The 19110-nt window shown below is 35.1% G+C and overlaps 1 protein-coding gene across 2 annotated transcripts; it reads right to left on the bottom strand.

Moving 5' to 3' along the window:
• Positions 1–138: 138 nt before the first annotated feature.
• LOC138314470 (glycoprotein-N-acetylgalactosamine 3-beta-galactosyltransferase 1-like) lies at positions 139–16610 on the bottom strand. Of its 2 annotated transcripts, none has more exons than XM_069254825.1 (4): positions 16462–16610; positions 4559–4840; positions 3408–4066; positions 139–3003 (listed from the first exon to the last, which is right to left on the bottom strand). In XM_069254825.1, the coding sequence occupies exons 1-4, from the start codon at positions 16481–16483 to the stop codon at positions 2860–2862; spliced, it is 1107 nt and encodes a 368-aa protein (XP_069110926.1). In that variant the 5' UTR covers positions 16484–16610; the 3' UTR covers positions 139–2859. The 2 variants fall into 2 exon arrangements, with proteins under 2 accessions (XP_069110926.1, XP_069110928.1); XM_069254827.1 differs by lacking the exon at positions 16462–16610 and adding an exon at positions 8024–8201.
• Between the last annotated feature and the right edge of the window lie 2500 nt (positions 16611–19110).

The raw sequence follows: 19110 nt of genomic DNA, 5'->3' as shown, positions 1-19110 counted from the left end.
CTCTAAATCTTAATTTGGCCCTTCTATTTCCAATTTTATGCAGCATAGATCCATCATCCTTAACTCCTAGCCTTTTGAAAGTCAGCAAAGGTATCACTTTCACCAGTGACAGAGCAAATGAAAATCCAAAACGCTGAGAAATATTAAATCATTTTATTATCTTAAGCATGTTCAAATACTCATTATTTACTAAATGTTTGAAAACATAAGAATAAACATTGGTATTACACGATATTCAGATCAGCAAGGCAATTCCATAGGAATTAGAATTATTTATAGTTTATATATAGACCCACCAGTATCTATACACCGTTTACACGTTCTTGAATTCCAAATCAAGACATCATATTTTCCATAATACATAATACTAGTTATAGAAGAATCAAAAGTCGTAGAGACATGAAATCTAACTCTAGCAACTAGAAAATTATATTTCTAGAAAGTCTTTGCAAAAAACAGTTATTACCAAGTGATGTCCTTTCAAAATCATCCTACACAACTATACAAGGTGCCGGATAACATGCATTGTAGGTTCAATGAGGATCGCTCACCTGCTTACTGGTGATCATGCGTATACAATATTCCCAAGATAGCAATTTCAGAGATTTTTCTGGCAAGTGAGCTAAACAAGACACAAATTCGTCCAGAGTTGCATTTCGGAAACTGGTGAGTCTATCATATAAACGCTTTTCACAACGAAATGCAATAAAACGAGAATGTCAAATGGGGGGGGGGACAAATACTAAATATTAGCCTATACTTTAAACTGAAATAAATCAAATTGATTCGTATGCATAAGAAGTGTTGAACAATTTTGATTGTAGGATAAGGATTGCCTCGAATCCCTCAACTTCTACGCGATGATCCTGGTAACAAGATATCATTTACGATGTTCCAATGTTTGACCTTTGTAACATTTAATGATGGTTAAAGATGATCCACCGCTGACAATTGGTATTTTTTCACTATTAAAAACATGACCAAACGATTTAGTATTTTCTTCAATTACAAAAGTTACTTACTTTACACCATTACCACCATTGAAAAGTTTGAGCTTCTAATTTTACTTTAAGTTAAAAATATAAAGAAATAATTAATTGTATCCCGAAAAAAATCCGTGTCACTATACCCTATATGGAATGAAATACTGATTGCGCATGCACCAAAGGCGAAATAAATTATTTCATATTATTTTTTGTGTTAATTAGGCATATACATACACGATTAAACACCAATTATTGTTCAAATGATGAATGTCATTTATGTTCTGTCGGCGATGGAGCATCTTTAATTTCACTTTACCTAAACTTGATAGCTCTTCAACCTAGCTTATCTGGTAAAAGTCCATTATTCAATATCTAGCTTTCCTACTTACCAACATGTCATGCAACCTATATGACCCATGTAACCTAAAATGAAGTTTAATGCCATTCATTTTACCTATCTTGATAACTATTCATCCCAGCATATCAAAGGCCCAAGATGAGATATCTTGTGCCGATTTCTCGAAACAAAAATGCAAACTCAATTCAAAACTGAAGTACATGTATGTTTCCTTCTTCAAGTTATGAGTTAAGACAGTTTTTGACTTAATTTTATTTCGATAAATCGGAGCCTGGGGCCACAATTATCGAGATCCATTTATGAAATATTCTGCAATGGCTTATATGACCCCTATGGTCATGAATACTGGTCAAAACAGTTCATTTGAACATACTTGATATCTCTTTACCTCAGTATGTTGCTGCAGACCAAATAAAGCCCCTGTATTATGTGAATTTCATAATTCAGATGACGTTACGTTAGCAATTGGTAATTTAAACTCTACCTAATGTCACACAAACATGTTGTAACTGACCATTTGAAAGGCGTAACGGTAGCATATGGTATTGATTCAATATTTACCAAATTCTATAGTACAAACCAAACGCTTTGTAAGCATATGCTTTTCAAAGGTAATCAATATTTCCTTGATGCAAAATTAGCCGGTGATGATTGATCTATCTGAAATTTCATATAATATAAAATATATTAATTCATTAGTACGCTTTAATAGATACGTATAAATAATGTTAACAAGTCTTGTTCAGGGCAGAGCGCCAAACATAATGACAAACAGTTTTATCAGGTGACGTTTTAAATTGCATAGAAGTGAACAATTTTTGAACAAGTGATGTCATGTTATTTTGTACTCAATACCAGTAATATATCCTAAGAGCGCCTGATCTGTCCTCAAATGAGCTTTTATAAATAGAGGTTCCTCAGCATGTGAAGTTGTTCCATTATTTGTCAAACTGGAGTTTGTTAATTTTCAAATTCTGGAAAGGCACGAGCTCAAGTCGAGTGTCTTTTCAAAATATGACAATTAACTAAAGAGAGTTTGATATAATTACAGTCACGCGTTGAAGAACTTGTTTATCCCATATCTTTAATCTTTTCTTTATTATTCCGCGGTGATCCCGTCTACATTACTATCGGGGAAGATAACCACGACACACTGCTTCATAATACCAATCCGCCACAAGATATAGTGCCTTTTTTGTTTATCTTTTTAATAAGACACTAGCTGTGATACGGTAAATGCATTTTAAAGAACATGCGCAATAAAAGTAGTCCGAAGTTGAAAGCCAATCGAAAAAGGGGAAGTTGAAGATGAGCAATGATCAGAGGCGCCGTAGGTATGTAAACATAAACGATAAACAACTGCTATGAAGTTTATCATATGTTTTGTTTATCATTGCGAAATATGCATAGTTTTTGGATAAATGTAATTTACAAACAAACAATTGTTTAAAGTGTATGTATAATGAATCACAATGATGGAATGTCTTGTATTATTCGAAGAATATGGCACGGGTATTAACGTCGCGGCACATTCAAATCCTGGTGACCAGATTCTAAGCCGTATGGACGTAAATGATAGATATAAAATTCCAGAGCATACATCTTTTGTGGAGGCACATAATGAAAGGAGATGGCGTAGTCACTGATACTCTCTGTGCCCTGTAACAAAGGATTATGTTGTTATTAATTACGTCAAAAAAAAAAAAAAAAAAAAAAAAACTGCAACAGTCTGGATCGGTAGCCCTATATATATATATTACGTAAGGTCATCCACCTCCCGGTTCATCCATGATAACTGGGTCGGTAGCCCTAAATATAAGTATTACACGTGGTCACCCTCCTCCCGCGTTATTCGGGGCGGCGTAGAACTACCAATAACCATGTGACGTACTGTAACATTCTCTTTCCCATTCTGTCTTTTTTCAGTTTTAGCAGTGACCTTTATATGTATCTTTCATCAGAAAAATTGCCAGTTCAAAACCACCTATATATTGACCTCAGAAACGGTATGGAATATTTTATTCACAGAAGATGGTAAGGCACTATACTGTAGATTAACTTACCTTCTTTGCGCCGTTAGCATCATATTTATAATACCAATCCGGATATCCCCCAAACAGGTGTGTCTCTGGGTCAAAGCAGTGGAATCTACTTCTGCCTAATGCGTCTGTCGAGTTCACAGTTCTGACGCCTAAATTCTCCATGCATTTACCTAACTCCGCATCCTCGGCACCACCGTCTTGTCGACATACTTTTGGGTCCTTGCCCTGTTCTACTAATCTCCTGAGAGCTTCCTTACTCAGAACATAACCTGCCCCTCCGCTGTAGTACCCCTGTTTCACTATAGTTTTAAAATGGTGTCCGAAATACACAGGGTCATCCTTGGAGTAAGATTGTAAGAAATATCGAAGGTTTTCTAAGATCATATATGTGTCGTCGTCAGCTTTAACGAACCAGTCGGCTTCATCAAAATGTTTGTCGTAAACGTATTTAAAAGCTTTCATTGTTTTGGCCGTAAGATGTTCTCGTCCTTCCGACACGTCCAGACCGACCGTAGGGAAGCTTGTATTAGTGGTAGAACTTATAAACACTAGCACATTACATCGTTTGGCCCACGTGCGTTTCACGTGAATTGCTTTTTTGTCTAAGTTCTGGGGGCTCGTCATCACCCAACACAATACACGGATCTTCTTTTCCAGATCCTTTGCGACTTTGTCGTTATCTATAAGAAAAAGAAGATATTATCACCATCAATGCCAATCACAAAGAAAAAGGCATATGGCATATGCATTTCATATTAAATTATTATTAAAGTTTGCATGACATATATAATATAAATATTCAAGTATATAAATAAATCAGCCAGTTATCTAAATGTGGTAACTAAAGAAGCGGTTCTTTATATGCAATACACATCAAAGTCTATAAAAATGGTAGTCTCTGCTCCTGCTTAGCGCTCAGCATACAGGGAGTCGGACGACTGGTTCGCATGTTGTCAGTATAAAGTGACCGGGTGGGGTGTGTTTCTTGGTGTCTTCGGTGGCATACTTCAGTGGTATAGCACTTTGAAAAGGGCAAGAGTTCCACTATGCAAGAAGACACAAGTCTCCAAAAACAAGCACCGCGCACTTCACACACGCTACACACAGCATACATGGGAGGCCGTCCTTACACGACCATGAATGTTATTAGGACGTTGATTAATCAAACAAACCTTTATGGAAATGGGAGTCGTCGAAATTCACCTCTTTCACTTTTCCTATTTTCTTTTCCATCTCCTCATGGAATTTGTTTTCGTCCTGTGATGCCTGCTCGTGTACGGATGTTTCATTGTCAACATTGTCGCTTGTGTACCTAAACCTATCCAAACCGGCATACTTAGCCATCAATAGCGGTGTCTGTAGCGAAGTCAAGCTAGCAACGACAAATGCAATGACCAGTCCGATCGCCAAGCCAAAACAAAAGTTGACACTGGCTGTCTGGGATGATCCGCACACTGTAACAGATATAAATCAAGATAAGGATTACTTTTAATTTATCTGGAGACGATATTTTACCTGGTTAAGATATTTTTAATCTTTAAATATCAAGCTTTAAACATGGAAAAAACCAAGTTACTTAGTTGACAGACGATAGCATTCACTGAATATCACCTATTATCCGGCCTCAGACAAGAATCTTGTATTCCTATTGGTTAAAATGACGTCACGTCATATCCAAGATACCAGTTTCAACGATAGAGTTATCGCTCTTTGCTCATAACGTCATTACCAACAAGATGGCGGTCAAAGAAAGCTTCGCGACGACGGCACTCAAGAGATATGGAAACAAAACATGTGAATGATAACGCTGATTACCAATTTCAAAAGTGAAACGAAATAAGCAAGATTTATTTAGAATTATTTAACAAAAATTGACTATGACATCGTATTTGATTCATTCAATGAGGTGAAACTATAAGTTCTGTGTCATTTTGGTTGTTATATACATGGTATATATATATTGTTGTACCATCAATAGAATATCCGGAATTTGCTGCTTTGTGTATCATTGTATTCCGTCTCCGTATCTTGTTTTCTATGTTAAAATGTTTAGTTGTTCACTTCCGGTTTCCGGGAGAATAAAGAAAGAATTAAGACAAGAAGGTGTTTGGATTCTCTTCATAATCTCCATTAACATCCCTTCACATCACCAAGCCAGTACATGGTTTCCATACAAAATGAATTTTGCAGTTATTTAATTGAAAAGACCGTATAAATTCGTTTCACACTTCATTGTAAAACGAAGTTTTCAGCAGAATCATCAGTAAAACATTTAATGCTAGATAACAAATGCGTGACTAAGGTCTTATGAACTGAAATTCACAAATCTAGGATTTGCAGGTAAAAGCTGCAAAAAATATCTTTTTTACTCTAATATTTAATTAATTAGGACATGAAAACGTCAATCTTCACCCTTTGCGCTTTGACCAGAGTCACCTCTAATATAAAATATCCATGAGTCACGAAACAGCTGTGCGACCTGTAATCGCTCACATAGTAATAACAAACATTTATCTGGCTTAAAACCTGACACAAGAGTGCATGTCATGTATTGTAGTTACGGATTCCATTTACGTGAAGCTGTCACGTTCAAAACAAAATTTAAAGTATGTAAAGTTGATATACATATGATATGAGAAGAAGTCTGAGAAAATTGACTCCACTCTTCAATCCCCAACCCATAAGGATCCACTCTTCAATCCCCAACCCATAAGGATGCTGCATACAAAATACATTTTTGTATGAGTGACATCTATATCTAACTTTAGAGAAGAAGTGTTTATAGCAATACGACCAAATTGACTCCTTTTTAACCCCACCCTCAGCCCACAGATCACCCGATCTACTGCGACGCCGTCTACTATTGAGATTCAGTATAATAACAACAAAGATATTGACCTTAAGTTTCAATCAGACGGGGATTTGTCAAGCATTTGTAGGGCGATGATTTAACATTTAACTCCTTGCCATTAGATACCCATTAGTTCTGCTAAAGCACCCTTTTGCTTCTGAATGAAATAACTTGAGCTTAGCTAAAGTTGTAATGTTACATGTGCCACAATTTCCATAGACAAACCAAGAACTTATAATACGCTGAATCTTGATTTGTATCTACAATTTATACCATGGTACAAAAGAGGATTGGCATATATATAGTATATGGAGTCAAACAAATCTAAGCTAAACAGTGACTGTATGTAATACTTCTACAGTGGTGTAGGAAGATGAAACAAAATTGGGGAGATGGGCAAAGGTCCTCAAGGTTTTCTTCTTTTTAACCCCTTTGATCTTGACATTTTCGATTTGTTTGTTTTCTACTTTTTTACCTCTGTCTACTAGAACTATTAGCCTTGTTTCTTGGTGATTTTAAAATAACATTTTCTATCTTATATACACGTCATTATTTTTTGTCGAAACTGCAAATTAGAAAAAAAAACTAATATTAAAGAAAAATTATTGAATTTAACAAGGTTTAGTGTACATAGCTTATATGTGAATTGACATCTACGACTAGAACTACTATAATAGCTTAGCTTATTGGTGATTTTACATTTACCTATTTTATATACACGTCATTATTTTTGTCGAAACTGCAGATAAGAAAAAAACTCATTACAGACAAATTAAAAGTTTAGTGTATATAACTTACTTTTTTGTAGTCAAACTTTACATGTACATGTACTGGAGCGTTAAGGAATGACATTGATGTTCCTAAGGACAAATAAACAACAACTTGTCGTAAACAGTGAGAGAGCTACATAAGAATAATCTGTTTGTGTGTCTGTAAATAGCTCTGTGTCTTGTGTTTAGGCGCCTTCGGGCTGACGTCTGTTCAGCTCTCTTATCTTCCAATTCTACTTTGCTTTAAGCGACATGTGTACAAGTATAGGCATAGTGTGTGCGTTCATGACGATGATAACGACAGATCCGGGATCCCGTGGCACACACTAATCGTGTCGTATATGGGGCTGTAACAAACAAAATTACTACTTCTTTGGTAAAGGGTCATGTAACAAGACTTGACTTAAAAGCTTTTGTTGAACTTATTTCAAAATGGCGGAATATCAAGATTGTAAAATTGTAATAAAACTTTGAGGTAGGAGAGAAACAAATGTTCTTTCATTCATATAAATATATGTTGATATGAGGATAGGCCGAAGGTTTGTCCCGATAGTAGAATATCCCTTCGTATCCACACGTATTAAACAAACAAAAACTCATTGTAAAAGAGTTTTATCAATCAGACTATTTTACATACACAGCAGCATGTGCCACATGCATAGGTGTGTACATGTGTGTATATACTGTATATAATATCCATAGCTACTTTATCTCTGCATGGTGTAGATAATATTAGCGGTAACACACACACGTGTGTAAAATTACTACTCGTATAGACAATACACACACACGTACAATACATGTAAATAGACAATTCCCATTCGTTTGATTTACACGGGGATTGTATATTATATCATATATGCATGTGTTATTGTATATATATATATGTACGTGCGTGAATGGCCAATAAGGAGTGCCCTGTAATCGCCTGTACGTGGAAGTACTGAAGTACTAAAACGATGCAATTTAAACTGTATACCACTTTCACACAACACCGGTCTATAATCATCACTTACCCATTGTATTCGTCTATGTCATCAAACTCCCAATTCAAGTAAGTTTCCGAATCATAATGATCACATCAGCACAATACTCCACGTCAACCCCCCAGATATAATTAGACCACTTCCTCAACGCACAGCTGATAACGGACGCTGCTCAAATCTAACTGAAGTTCTCTCCCTTTAGTAGCTATGTGGGCATGGTGATAGCAGGTGTTACTAGTGTATTAAGTATAATCAATGGTCTGGCTCCTTATTTATTCAACGCCAAGTTGATCAATGTACAGGTATATCGTTCATGTGGTCTCCTTAACGTAGATATCCATCGCTGCTTTGTAAATCAATATGAACGGTCATCAAACATTCTTCATACTACGTTAGAGTTGTTCCTTAGTTTCAAGATTTTTGTGTGTACAGGACCCACATATTACAATACATATACGATACATGACGTACAGTAATCAAAAAGTGCAAAATTGAAGACCCGCTACCTTTCCGAAACGGCTTTTTAAACTGATTGGGTTCATTTGGGTAGAAGAACAAAAAATGAAGGCGAAACTGTTGCGTTATTACGCGAAATCTATCCTGTTATTTCATTACTGATCATTATATAAATGATATACTGTGTTCTCCCTTATCCATTATTTCACTATCAAATATAACGATTTGGTAAGAGATTATGTTATACAAGCTGAAATGTTATTATTACTAGACAAAGTTTATGAGCAAATCGTCTCTTAAGCGGTATATCTGAAATAATTGAACAAAACAAGACGGAAACAGTTTTTAGATTGAAACAATGATTCAACTTTCGTTTTAGCCGTAGTTCCTCTGTACGCGTAGACACAACACGAACATACCACAGTCTCCCAAAACACGCACCACAGACTCCATACACATTATATAAACTACACACCGCATACATGAGAGGCCGTCCGTACATGACACTGGCTGTTAATAGGATCAAACAAACAAACCAATCTGAAACTATTGAACACATACTATGGGATATGAGATGTCCAAGTATTTTTGTCCAGGTATTATACTATAATGATCATGACTTAACTATCATCATAAGTCGACTTATCGGGATAAATTTTGTGAGATACATGTGTAAAATAATCGTCGAAAAAAATAATGACAGGAACAGCCTATAACATATATATCTCAAAAATATTCGAAAATAAAGAAGGATTTCATCGAAAGCATAAGTCTTCTGTATTTAAATATCTAAAATTATCAAATTTGAAAAGTATAAGAGAACTTCAGCGGTTGCGTAATATTGTTTTTGTTAATAAAATTAGAATAATATGACGTGTAGCATGAACAATAGTATGTTCATTCTTCCTATTTAACACACGTGTACTTTATTTTAATATGTATGGCAGTTACATATATGCCAAAAGTGAATAAAAAAATTATGAGATTATGAGATAGTAAAATTGCAGCACATTTAACTATATAATCAGGTTCAGCTGTTCCTCTAGACATCTGTTACATGTATGGACTGCCATATGTTCACCTAACCGCGATCAATGCGTCACTAATCTTATTTCAAAAATCAACTGAATATTTCTAACACATAAAATATATTACATAAATGATTAAAATTCTTGAAAACGACTCCTTGATTTATGATGTTGAACAGATATAAGTACTAGTTGTAGTTCTACGTGGCCTTGTATATTCTTGGGCTATGTAAATATGTAAGTGAATGTCAGTCTTTTCTGTTAGCAATACCGCCTCAAATCAGTACATATAAATTAAACCTTCAGACATTAAAAAGTCTAGACAAGTAACACATGTCTGTTGGTTATGGAGATATATTTAAATTGAGAAAATAACTAAATCAGTCAAATTCCACATTATATCACCAAGGCAATTACGACAAATGCCAATCGAGCTGAAATTCGCTTAGAAAATGAAAAGAGTGAAAAAAGTTAATAAAAAGGGTTTTTTCCTTTCTAAGATTGATTATTTTTTTGTCTTTGGCACAGCTGTTCATTTCCTATAATTCTATCAGTATTTGTGTGTTGTTAGAGAGAGAAAAGTCCATTGTCATGTTTCGGTTTATTGTTTTAAAACATTAGCATGTTTCGATTTGTAACAAGATATACATATATATATATTAGATAATGTGGATAAGGTAACGTTATCGATCGATTTCCCCGTTTCTTATAAAAATCTGTCTTCTGTTTGGACAGACGTCATAGTATATCATGTCTAAAGATTATGGACAGTCGCCATATATTATATCATGTTTAACAAGTATGGAAGGGCGCCATATATTATATTATGTTTAAAGATTACGGACAGACGCCATATATTATATTATGTTTAAAGATTACGGACAGACGCCATACTATATCATGTTTAAAGTTTATGGACAGGCGCCATATATTATATCAGGTTTAAAGATTACGGACAGGCGCCACATCGCCACATATTATATCAGGTTTTAAGATTAATGAAACATTTCATATATGATCATCAAAATATATTATAATGTAAACGTACACCTGTACATAAACTTTGAAAAATAAGTGTTAACATATACCTGTACATGAACTATGTAAATTAACTTACTAGCTCAAATTGATGTTCTTGTTAAGACAACTATCTACATCAGCACATTTTTCAACCTACCCGTATACGTCAAAATGAAACACCTTCAATCTTGGATTTATTACTCACAAACGAAGAAAATCTTGTAAAAAGTGTTAATATTAGTGCTCCTTTGGGAAACAGTGACCATGAATCCATCACATTCTCTCTATGTTTGTATGCCATTGAAAAAACTAAAATTCCGCATCTAAACTACAACAAGGGGAACTATGACCAAATAAGGACGAATATGAGTCGGGAATCGTGGGACAATATCTATCTAATATGGGGTCTATTGATGACGCCTTGAAATACTTTACCGACAAATTATACTAAGAAATTGAAGATAACATACCAGTGTGTAAAGTGTTTTCTAGAAGATTCAATACTCCACGGATGAATGATAGTGCAAGAAAGGCAGTCAAAATTAAAAAGAAACACTGGAAAAAATATATCAACCACAAAAATTAACAAAATAAAAGACAATACAATGAAGCAAAACACATTGCTAGCAGTCAGGTCAGGAAAGCGAAACAGGATTATGAAAAATAACTAGCAGAAAATATAAAGGTAGACAATCGGTCTTTCTGGAAATATGTGAAATCAAAAACTAAAGTGAAAGACAACATCGATAACCTGGAAGATGAACAAGGGATTTATATTACAACAGACAACGGGGAGAAAGCAGAAAAACTGAATCAATTATTTACAAGTGTGTTTACAAAAGAAGTAAAAGCAAACATCCCGAGATTTGAAAAAAGAACATTTATAAATGAACTCCAAACTTACACTGTTCAAGAATCCGAAGTTAAGAGGCATTTACTGAAACTAAAAACAACAAAATCTCTAGGACCGGAAACCCTTCACCCAAGACTGTTACAAGAGCTGACAGAAATAATTACTAGGCCCCTAACTCAAATATTCCAACTATCTCTCAACATCAACTCTGTATAGTATTGCCTTCTTATAAATGTAACAGTGGTCAACGGCTTAGTATGTGCACAGTCTGATCCTATACGAGTCATGCATGGCATGTAACACGTTCCTTCCTTTTCTGCATGCTTTCTCCACAGCGATTGAGATCTTTAGATCCGATGAGACTGTCCGGATCTGTTGTAATAATCATCGCTATCATCTACTGGGAGGTCACATATAATTTGCTCTATACAGTAGGACTTTCTTAGTTCTCTTTGTATTTTATGTTTTATTTCATTGTACTTTAATGGACAATGTTGTTTTCCTTTGTATAACTTGTATTTATTATTTATGAGTCTTTTGATGGTGTTAGTGACCCTGGGGAGTTTGTGTTTGTATGTGAGGTTGGGATGTTTTTATGTATGGAAGATAAAAGCTGACTTTTAAAGAAGTTCCATAGTTCATTACATGATGCTTCCATCATCGATTCCCTGATAGTTTAAAGGACGTTGTTTAGGTTGTCTTTTATTTGATTCCAATTTGCCTTATTGTACCTAAAGATCTTCCTTTGGGTATTTCTAACTCGCCTAAGCCAGATGTCAAGACCTATGTATACCATGCCATGGTCAGCATTTCCAATCGGAGGAAAGGTACTGACTTTGTTTACATAAGAACAAGTCGAGGATTTAATCTTGTCTTGTTGTTTTATCTACAACCTGAGTAAGCCCTTGTACCAACTCGAGGAGTGTGTTATGAAGGCTGGAGTCGGGCTTACCTAGGATGGCGGAGAAGTTTATCCAATCAATATGACCAAGGTTGAAGTCTCCTCCAAGACATATGGTAGAGTTTGAGTTATATTTCAGTTTTTCCACACCTGATTTGAGGTTTTTATAGATTGATTTTACAAGATGGTGGTCTAAAGTAGTTGCCAATCACTAATTTTCTGTACCCAATAATGCCAACTTCAGCCCATATTATTTCAGTTTTCAACTTTCAAGTCTGGTAGTTCACGGCTACTGTACTAATTATTTAGTGCAATCAATACACCACCATTACATTGGCCCTTTTTGTTCGGGCTTCTATCAGTTCTGTAAACGTTATAAAGCTCTTTTGAAAAAAAAAATCATGAGATGGAGTGTTTTGGTCGAGCAAGGTTTTTAGTGCCTAGTACAATATCTGGTTTTGTGAAGTCAAGGATTTCTAATAGTTCAAGCTTTTTGTTTTTTATAGATTAGAAATTTACAGTTAGTATTCTGAGAGTTTTTTTTATCTTATTTGCTTAAACATTTGAATTTCCGGTTTTCGGAGGAAGTTTTGGGGATGAGCTTGCAGTGGGTAAACCAGGGCTGCTTTGCTCAGAGCATGTACTGAGATCTGAAAATTGGTTTTCCAGGTCAATGCTATATGTGGAGTTAAAGAGTGCTGTGGAGAAATTTGACATGCAACATTGGAGGCATTCCCATGATACATTGCTAGCATTCACACAGCTATATATGTGGGATTGCATTCCCTGACAAACAATGTGAAACCAAGTTTCACAGCTATCACAACATATGGCTTTATGTCTCCAGGTTACTGCTGTATTACAGGTGTCACAGGTCCATTTTGGTGTGTGTGGTCCTGGGTTACATTCTACATCGAAAGAATATGCAATAATAAGTATAAAGATATACAAATGGACTGGACGGCTGGTGTGGAGTTTAGCGTTTTCAGGGCTAAACTGTTCCTTGTGGTGGTATCTAGTTTGCTTCAGAGATAATGGTGGTATCTAGTTTGCTTCAGAGATAATTTAACACTTTTAAAACGTTCACATATTGAATGAAGAACACCTTGTTTGTCTATTTAATCAAGTTTATTCTCATATGATTTTGAGTTCTTTGTTTCATATCGATTTCGTTGTCCTCTATTTAGCGGGATACCGGCGGTCAGGCTGTCCGATATTATCACTTCGGTGGCCCTACCCTTACTGCATACGCTTTCAATTTCGGTCGAATCTCCGAGTATAAACGCCTGTATTATGTAGCAGTCTCTGGCGTATTTGACGTAATTTTGACATTTCGATGTAGTTTTTCTGATCGCGAGTTTACCTTTAGGACAACCTGGGATTTCCTTCGCACTAGTCAACAAAATATTTCTGTACCATATGATTATCCCTTCGGAACCCCCACATAACTCTGTTATTGTCTTTACATAATGTTCCCGAGACAGATGTATCAGAACAAAAATATTTAGTTTTTCAACGTGATCCTTGTTATAGGATCACGCTGAAACGGAATGAAATATATCGAAACTAAATCAAACGAAATAAAACGAAAACAAACGAAACGAAACAAATAGTGGATTAAACAGTTTTCTTAATAACGTTGATTGCGGACAGGCGCCGTATATTATACCATGTTTAAAGTTTACGGACAGGTGCCATATGTTATATCGTGTTTAACGAATACGGACAGGCGCCGTATATTATATCATGTTTAAAGTTTACGGACAGGCGCCATATGTTATATCATGTTTAACGATTGCGGACAGGCGCCACAAATTATATAATTGTTTAACGAATACGGACAGGCGCAATAGGAGATTTCATAAAAGATGGCGATGACGTCACACAAAGGTACATCCGGGCGCTCAAAGGTACAACTCCGTATACAGCTGTATCTGTACACATTAACATGGTGGGACCACAGCCGCTTCGATGTTTGTTTATATTTTATTGTAATAAATAGTACGGCAATCCGAGAATTGTTGCTTTATCTTACTTTCAAAAGGTGTAAATAAAAATATGTAACAATAATATATAGATATAAACATATGGTATTATATATTTTACGATGTTTATACTCATATTTCGACCAACACGAGAAAAAAATACCATTATAAACATTGACAGAATATTGCATATATCAGCTTGAAATTACAAATTAAATTCCAAGTTCCGTAAATATCGTACTGAAATTTTAATAAGCGATTACTGTTTTCTTAGTCTTACTTGGTAAAACACCTTACGATGTGTGATTATGACCAAATAAAGTTTGCTTTCGTAGATTACCTCAAGCGCACGGCAGACATTACGTACAGTTCTGCCGAGATCTCGAATTTCGTCCTTTTTCAGAGTCACAAAATTACGTATTCTGGATAATTTTTTCGTCAGAAATTTTATAATTTAGTTTATGACATAAAATGAGTCAGTTTATAGTTACTTTTTATCACATTTTAAAACAAAACTTTTAGTATTTTAGGATTTTCGAAGCCGTGCGCAATGTGTCCTGGTCGGCATTTACATTATTACGATCTGTACCGGTATTCATAAATCTAAATGTAGCCTATGTAACTTGTATTCGAAGTATTTAAAAGTAATATCACTTCAATTTGAGACTTCACTAAGCAGCCCATGGAATAAAAGTGACTGAAATTAAAAAATAAACTTTACAGCAATAAAACTGAAAGATTTCACCATTTTATTTTTCGAGTTATCGCGATAGGCAGCCATACGTTTACGTAAACATATACATTGCTTAGAACTGCATATAAGTGTAACACAGTGGTTTATAGCGTTCCTTTAAAACAAGATATACATGATAAAGAACGAAATATATATCTTTTACAAGTACTTATTGAGATATGTGTTGGTAATTACGTATTTATATTATCAAATTCCTAACTATGGACTGTGGCCTGAGGTGATCTACCAGCGAAGCCATGCACGAGCGGCAGTGGTCTGGCAAGTGGTTCACATTTCGTTATATTTAATAGTGTTGTGAACAGCTTTTCCATGTATAACAGAAACATTACACAATAAAATCAATCATCTATTCATAACTTTTTCACAACATGGATTTCTACATATGAAGAAAAAACGGGTACTGTGACGGCCCGACACCGCTTCGCAAGCTGGCTTCAACACTAAATCTACACAAATATATTTAGCAATAAACAATTGTAAATATAAAAATATAAATGTCTGTAACAACTGAAACGATAAGAAACAATTTCAAAATCGGAAATTGCAAGTATGAATGTGTATACTTTTGTCAAAGTATCGATTGTGTAGCAGGGATGTACGTATCTGTAATTGTTTTTATTAGTCGCCATACTGTGTTTTTACCTTTGAGGACCCGGATGTAAACTTTCTGTGACGTCACGCCATCTTTTCTGAAATCTCCTACATCATGCATTTTGAACGAATACGGACATGCGCCATATATCATATCATGTTTAGCGAATACGGACACGCGCCATATATTATATCTAAAAAGGTTATGGACAGGCGCCAAATATTATATCATGTTTAGCGAATACGGACAGGCGCAATATATCATATCATGTTTAACGAATACGGACAGGCGTCATATATCATGTGTTTTTAACGATTATGGAGAGGCGCGATATATTATATCATATTTAACGAATACGGACAGGCGCCGTATCATGCATTTTTAACAATTACGGACAGGCGCCATATATTATAGCATGTATAAACATTTAAACAGTGCGGACAAGTGCTATATTTCATAGCATATTATAAAGAATATCGAAAGACGCCATGCATTAAAATTATTACAACATTTATAAGATATGGGATATGGTCATATATTACAGGATGTTGTATTCCGTTAATGTTCAATATGCGTACAATTCGTATCCATGACTTCATAAAGCGATCCTAATATGGAAATCTTATACATGTAATTGACGATTTGACGATCATTCGATGTTGAATACAGCTAGTAGCCTGTGATTTGGAGGACCGGAAAGGGCATGATCGAGTCATCAAATTGTCTTCCTTCTCACTACTTACAATTTCATGAAATAAAAATAACATAATGAAAACCTATGGATGTGATTTAAGCCTCGTCACGCTATTGAATTAGGATCTTGCGCGTGGCTACAATAAAGTTACAAAGGTACATATAGGAAAGTAAAGACAATCTTACCGTGTCTTATATAGAATTTCATTGTGGGAAGCCGCTATATCCCATGTACGATGTACCCAGAATACACTCCCGAAGTCCACGCAACACATGTGCAACGTACCTTCGATTTCAATACCAGCCACGTCATTAATTGGATTGTTTTTGTAACCGGAGTTAAACCTATCCTAGCAAACGTCTATATCCTAGTACGTACCTGCATTTACAGTTTACATTTACAGTGCTTAACATAGCTTGGGGCGTTATTTTATAAATATATCTAAATTATTGACATACATTACAATACCCCACAGCTATTGTATTACCACACTCTTCCCATTAGTTCTATTGTTTGTATAGTTGTATACAGAGGCAATATACAAATGTAGTTGTCCATGTACATAATTATATACTTTTCTAACAGAGACCGAATTTTCAATAGTCGTACATTAATACCTCTATTCGTCTTTGCTGTTGGGACGTTCAGAGAGGGTTGATAAATAAAGTCGAGAACACTGATTTCTGTACTACATTTGGAGAAGCAGATATTGTTTGTCTAACAGAATGTTGGTTAGGCGATACGGATGAGCTTAATGTAAACGGTTTTAAATGCTTTAAACCTGTCATTAGATCAAATTGTAAAGGGGGTGGATTGGTATGTTTATATAAGTCATGGCTGCACGATTATATTACTCTAGAGTCTGTGCTTTTAGACAGTATTGTATGGATAAAAATTGATGGTAAACTATTTCCTGACCAGAAAAGTGTTTATTTATCGCTTGTATATCTACCTCCCGAAGGTTCTGTATTTTATCGTTCGTACGAAGAGGATATATTCCTGGTACTTGAGAACAGCATCGGCTCTTATAGTTTTTTGTAGTGGGCGATCTTAACAGTAGGACCGGCACAGATCCGCACTTTATACCTAGTGACTCGTTGCATGATAGCGTTCAACGTCAGCTTGATGGGATTATTAGTTATCCTCGTTATCCATGTACAGTTACACGTACTTCAGAGGACCAACAAGTAAATACTGTTGGTCGTCATTTACTACATCTATGTAAAACAACGGGAGTTCAAATTATAAATGGTCGTACCTCGGGCGATCTGGATGGTAAATTAACATTTTTGAATTAAAATGGCTGTTCTGTTATAGATTACGCATTGACAAATAATGGTTCGATGTCATCTATTAAAAGTTTTGAAGTAGGTAGCTTTACGGAATACTCCGATCATGCACCAATATTCCTTGTTTTAGATGGTTTATCATCAAATAGTTCTCAATGTAACTGTTGTCGGGGTAATGATACGTATACCACTGTGACAAATGTGCATTGGTCAAATGATGCCAGTAGTAACGTTACGAATGAAATATCTGACGCCAGATTTTTAATGCATAGCTGTGTTGAATCGCTTGTTAACTCAAGAGAAAGTGTTGATATATGTCTGGATAATTTTATTTCATGTACACGTACATTGTTTGATAAATATTGTATTTCCAACAGAAAAGTTATAAATTGTGAATGTCCCTGTCATATCGGTACTTCGGTTAAAAATGAACCAGATAAGCCATGGTTTGACAGCAGTTGCAGAAGTTTGTATAAAAATATATTAAAGAGCTTTATCTGAGTTTAACAGAGATTGTTCCTTGACTAACCGAACTATTCTATATCATGGCAAAAAAACAATATAAAGTCTATGAGAGAAAGATGAAACGCACCTATATAGGGATTGGATTTCGTTTTTATGTTAACCATGCTTGTATTGAGCAATTCCTCTAAGAATATATTCCATGGGGCGGTTAGCGTTACGTTGCACAGAACATTTCCTTACGCAAGTTCAAAGTTCAATGTTACCATGCAATTATGGTAAACAAAATCGGTTAGTGTTAGCGTATAGTGACCAAGCTTAGCAAGTGTAAATATAATAGTATGGAAGGCAATATGCTAGATGTTTTGAAACGTAATAACCCTGTGGAATTTTATCGAAATTTTTCAAGACGTAAGACCTCAAAGAATGGAAATGTATCATTAACAGATTTTTTCAGTTATTTCAAAGATCTGGCGGGTGAAGCAGATACTAGTAACTTATCAAATAGGGATGATTGTGAGTGTGTATATCCAGAGTTAGATGTAGATTTTAGTATTGAGGAAATAGCTGAAGTAATTTAGGCTCTGCCTAAGGGCAAAGCTGCTGGCATCGATATGGTTCTTAACGAATACCTCATTGAATATAAAAATATGTTTTTACCAGTTTTGTTAAAATTATTTAATACCATGTTACAAATTGGTTATTTTCCAGAGTCATGGGCCCAAGGTGTTATAATTCCTCTGCATAAAAAGGGGGATATTAATAATGTTAACAATTGTAAAGGTATAACATTAATTAGTCATTTAGCTAAATTATTTACGTCCTTGTTAAATAAGCGCTTGTGAAAGTGGAGTGCTCGTGAAGATATTGTCACCGATGCACAATTTGGTTTTAAGCCTGGGTTTGGTACTAGTGATGCTATCTTTGCGTTGCAAAGTTTAATTATTAATTCTATAGAGCAAAACAAACGACTATATTGTGCTTTTATTGATTACAGTAAGGCTTTTGATAGTATTAATCATCGATATTTATGGCATAAACTTTGGAAAAGTGGTATTAGAGGGCGATTACTTAATGTAATTT

The sequence above is a fragment of the Argopecten irradians genome, chromosome 2 (genome assembly GCF_041381155.1).
Source record: "Argopecten irradians isolate NY chromosome 2, Ai_NY, whole genome shotgun sequence".
Lineage (NCBI taxonomy): Eukaryota > Metazoa > Mollusca > Bivalvia > Pectinida > Pectinidae > Argopecten > Argopecten irradians.
The sequence above is the reverse complement of the archived record's forward strand: the minus strand, read 5'-3'. Positions and strand labels throughout refer to the sequence as shown.

Coding starts and splice junctions, on each gene's coding strand:
- LOC138314470 (XM_069254825.1), bottom strand. CDS start 16,483: ATGAAATTCTATATAAGACACG. Junction 4,067..4,558: donor CGACTCCCATTTCCATAAAG/GTTTGTTTGATT, acceptor TTTTTCTTATAG/ATAACGACAAAGTCGCAAAG. Junction 3,004..3,407: donor ATGCTAACGGCGCAAAGAAG/GTAAGTTAATCT, acceptor CCTTTGTTACAG/GGCACAGAGAGTATCAGTGA.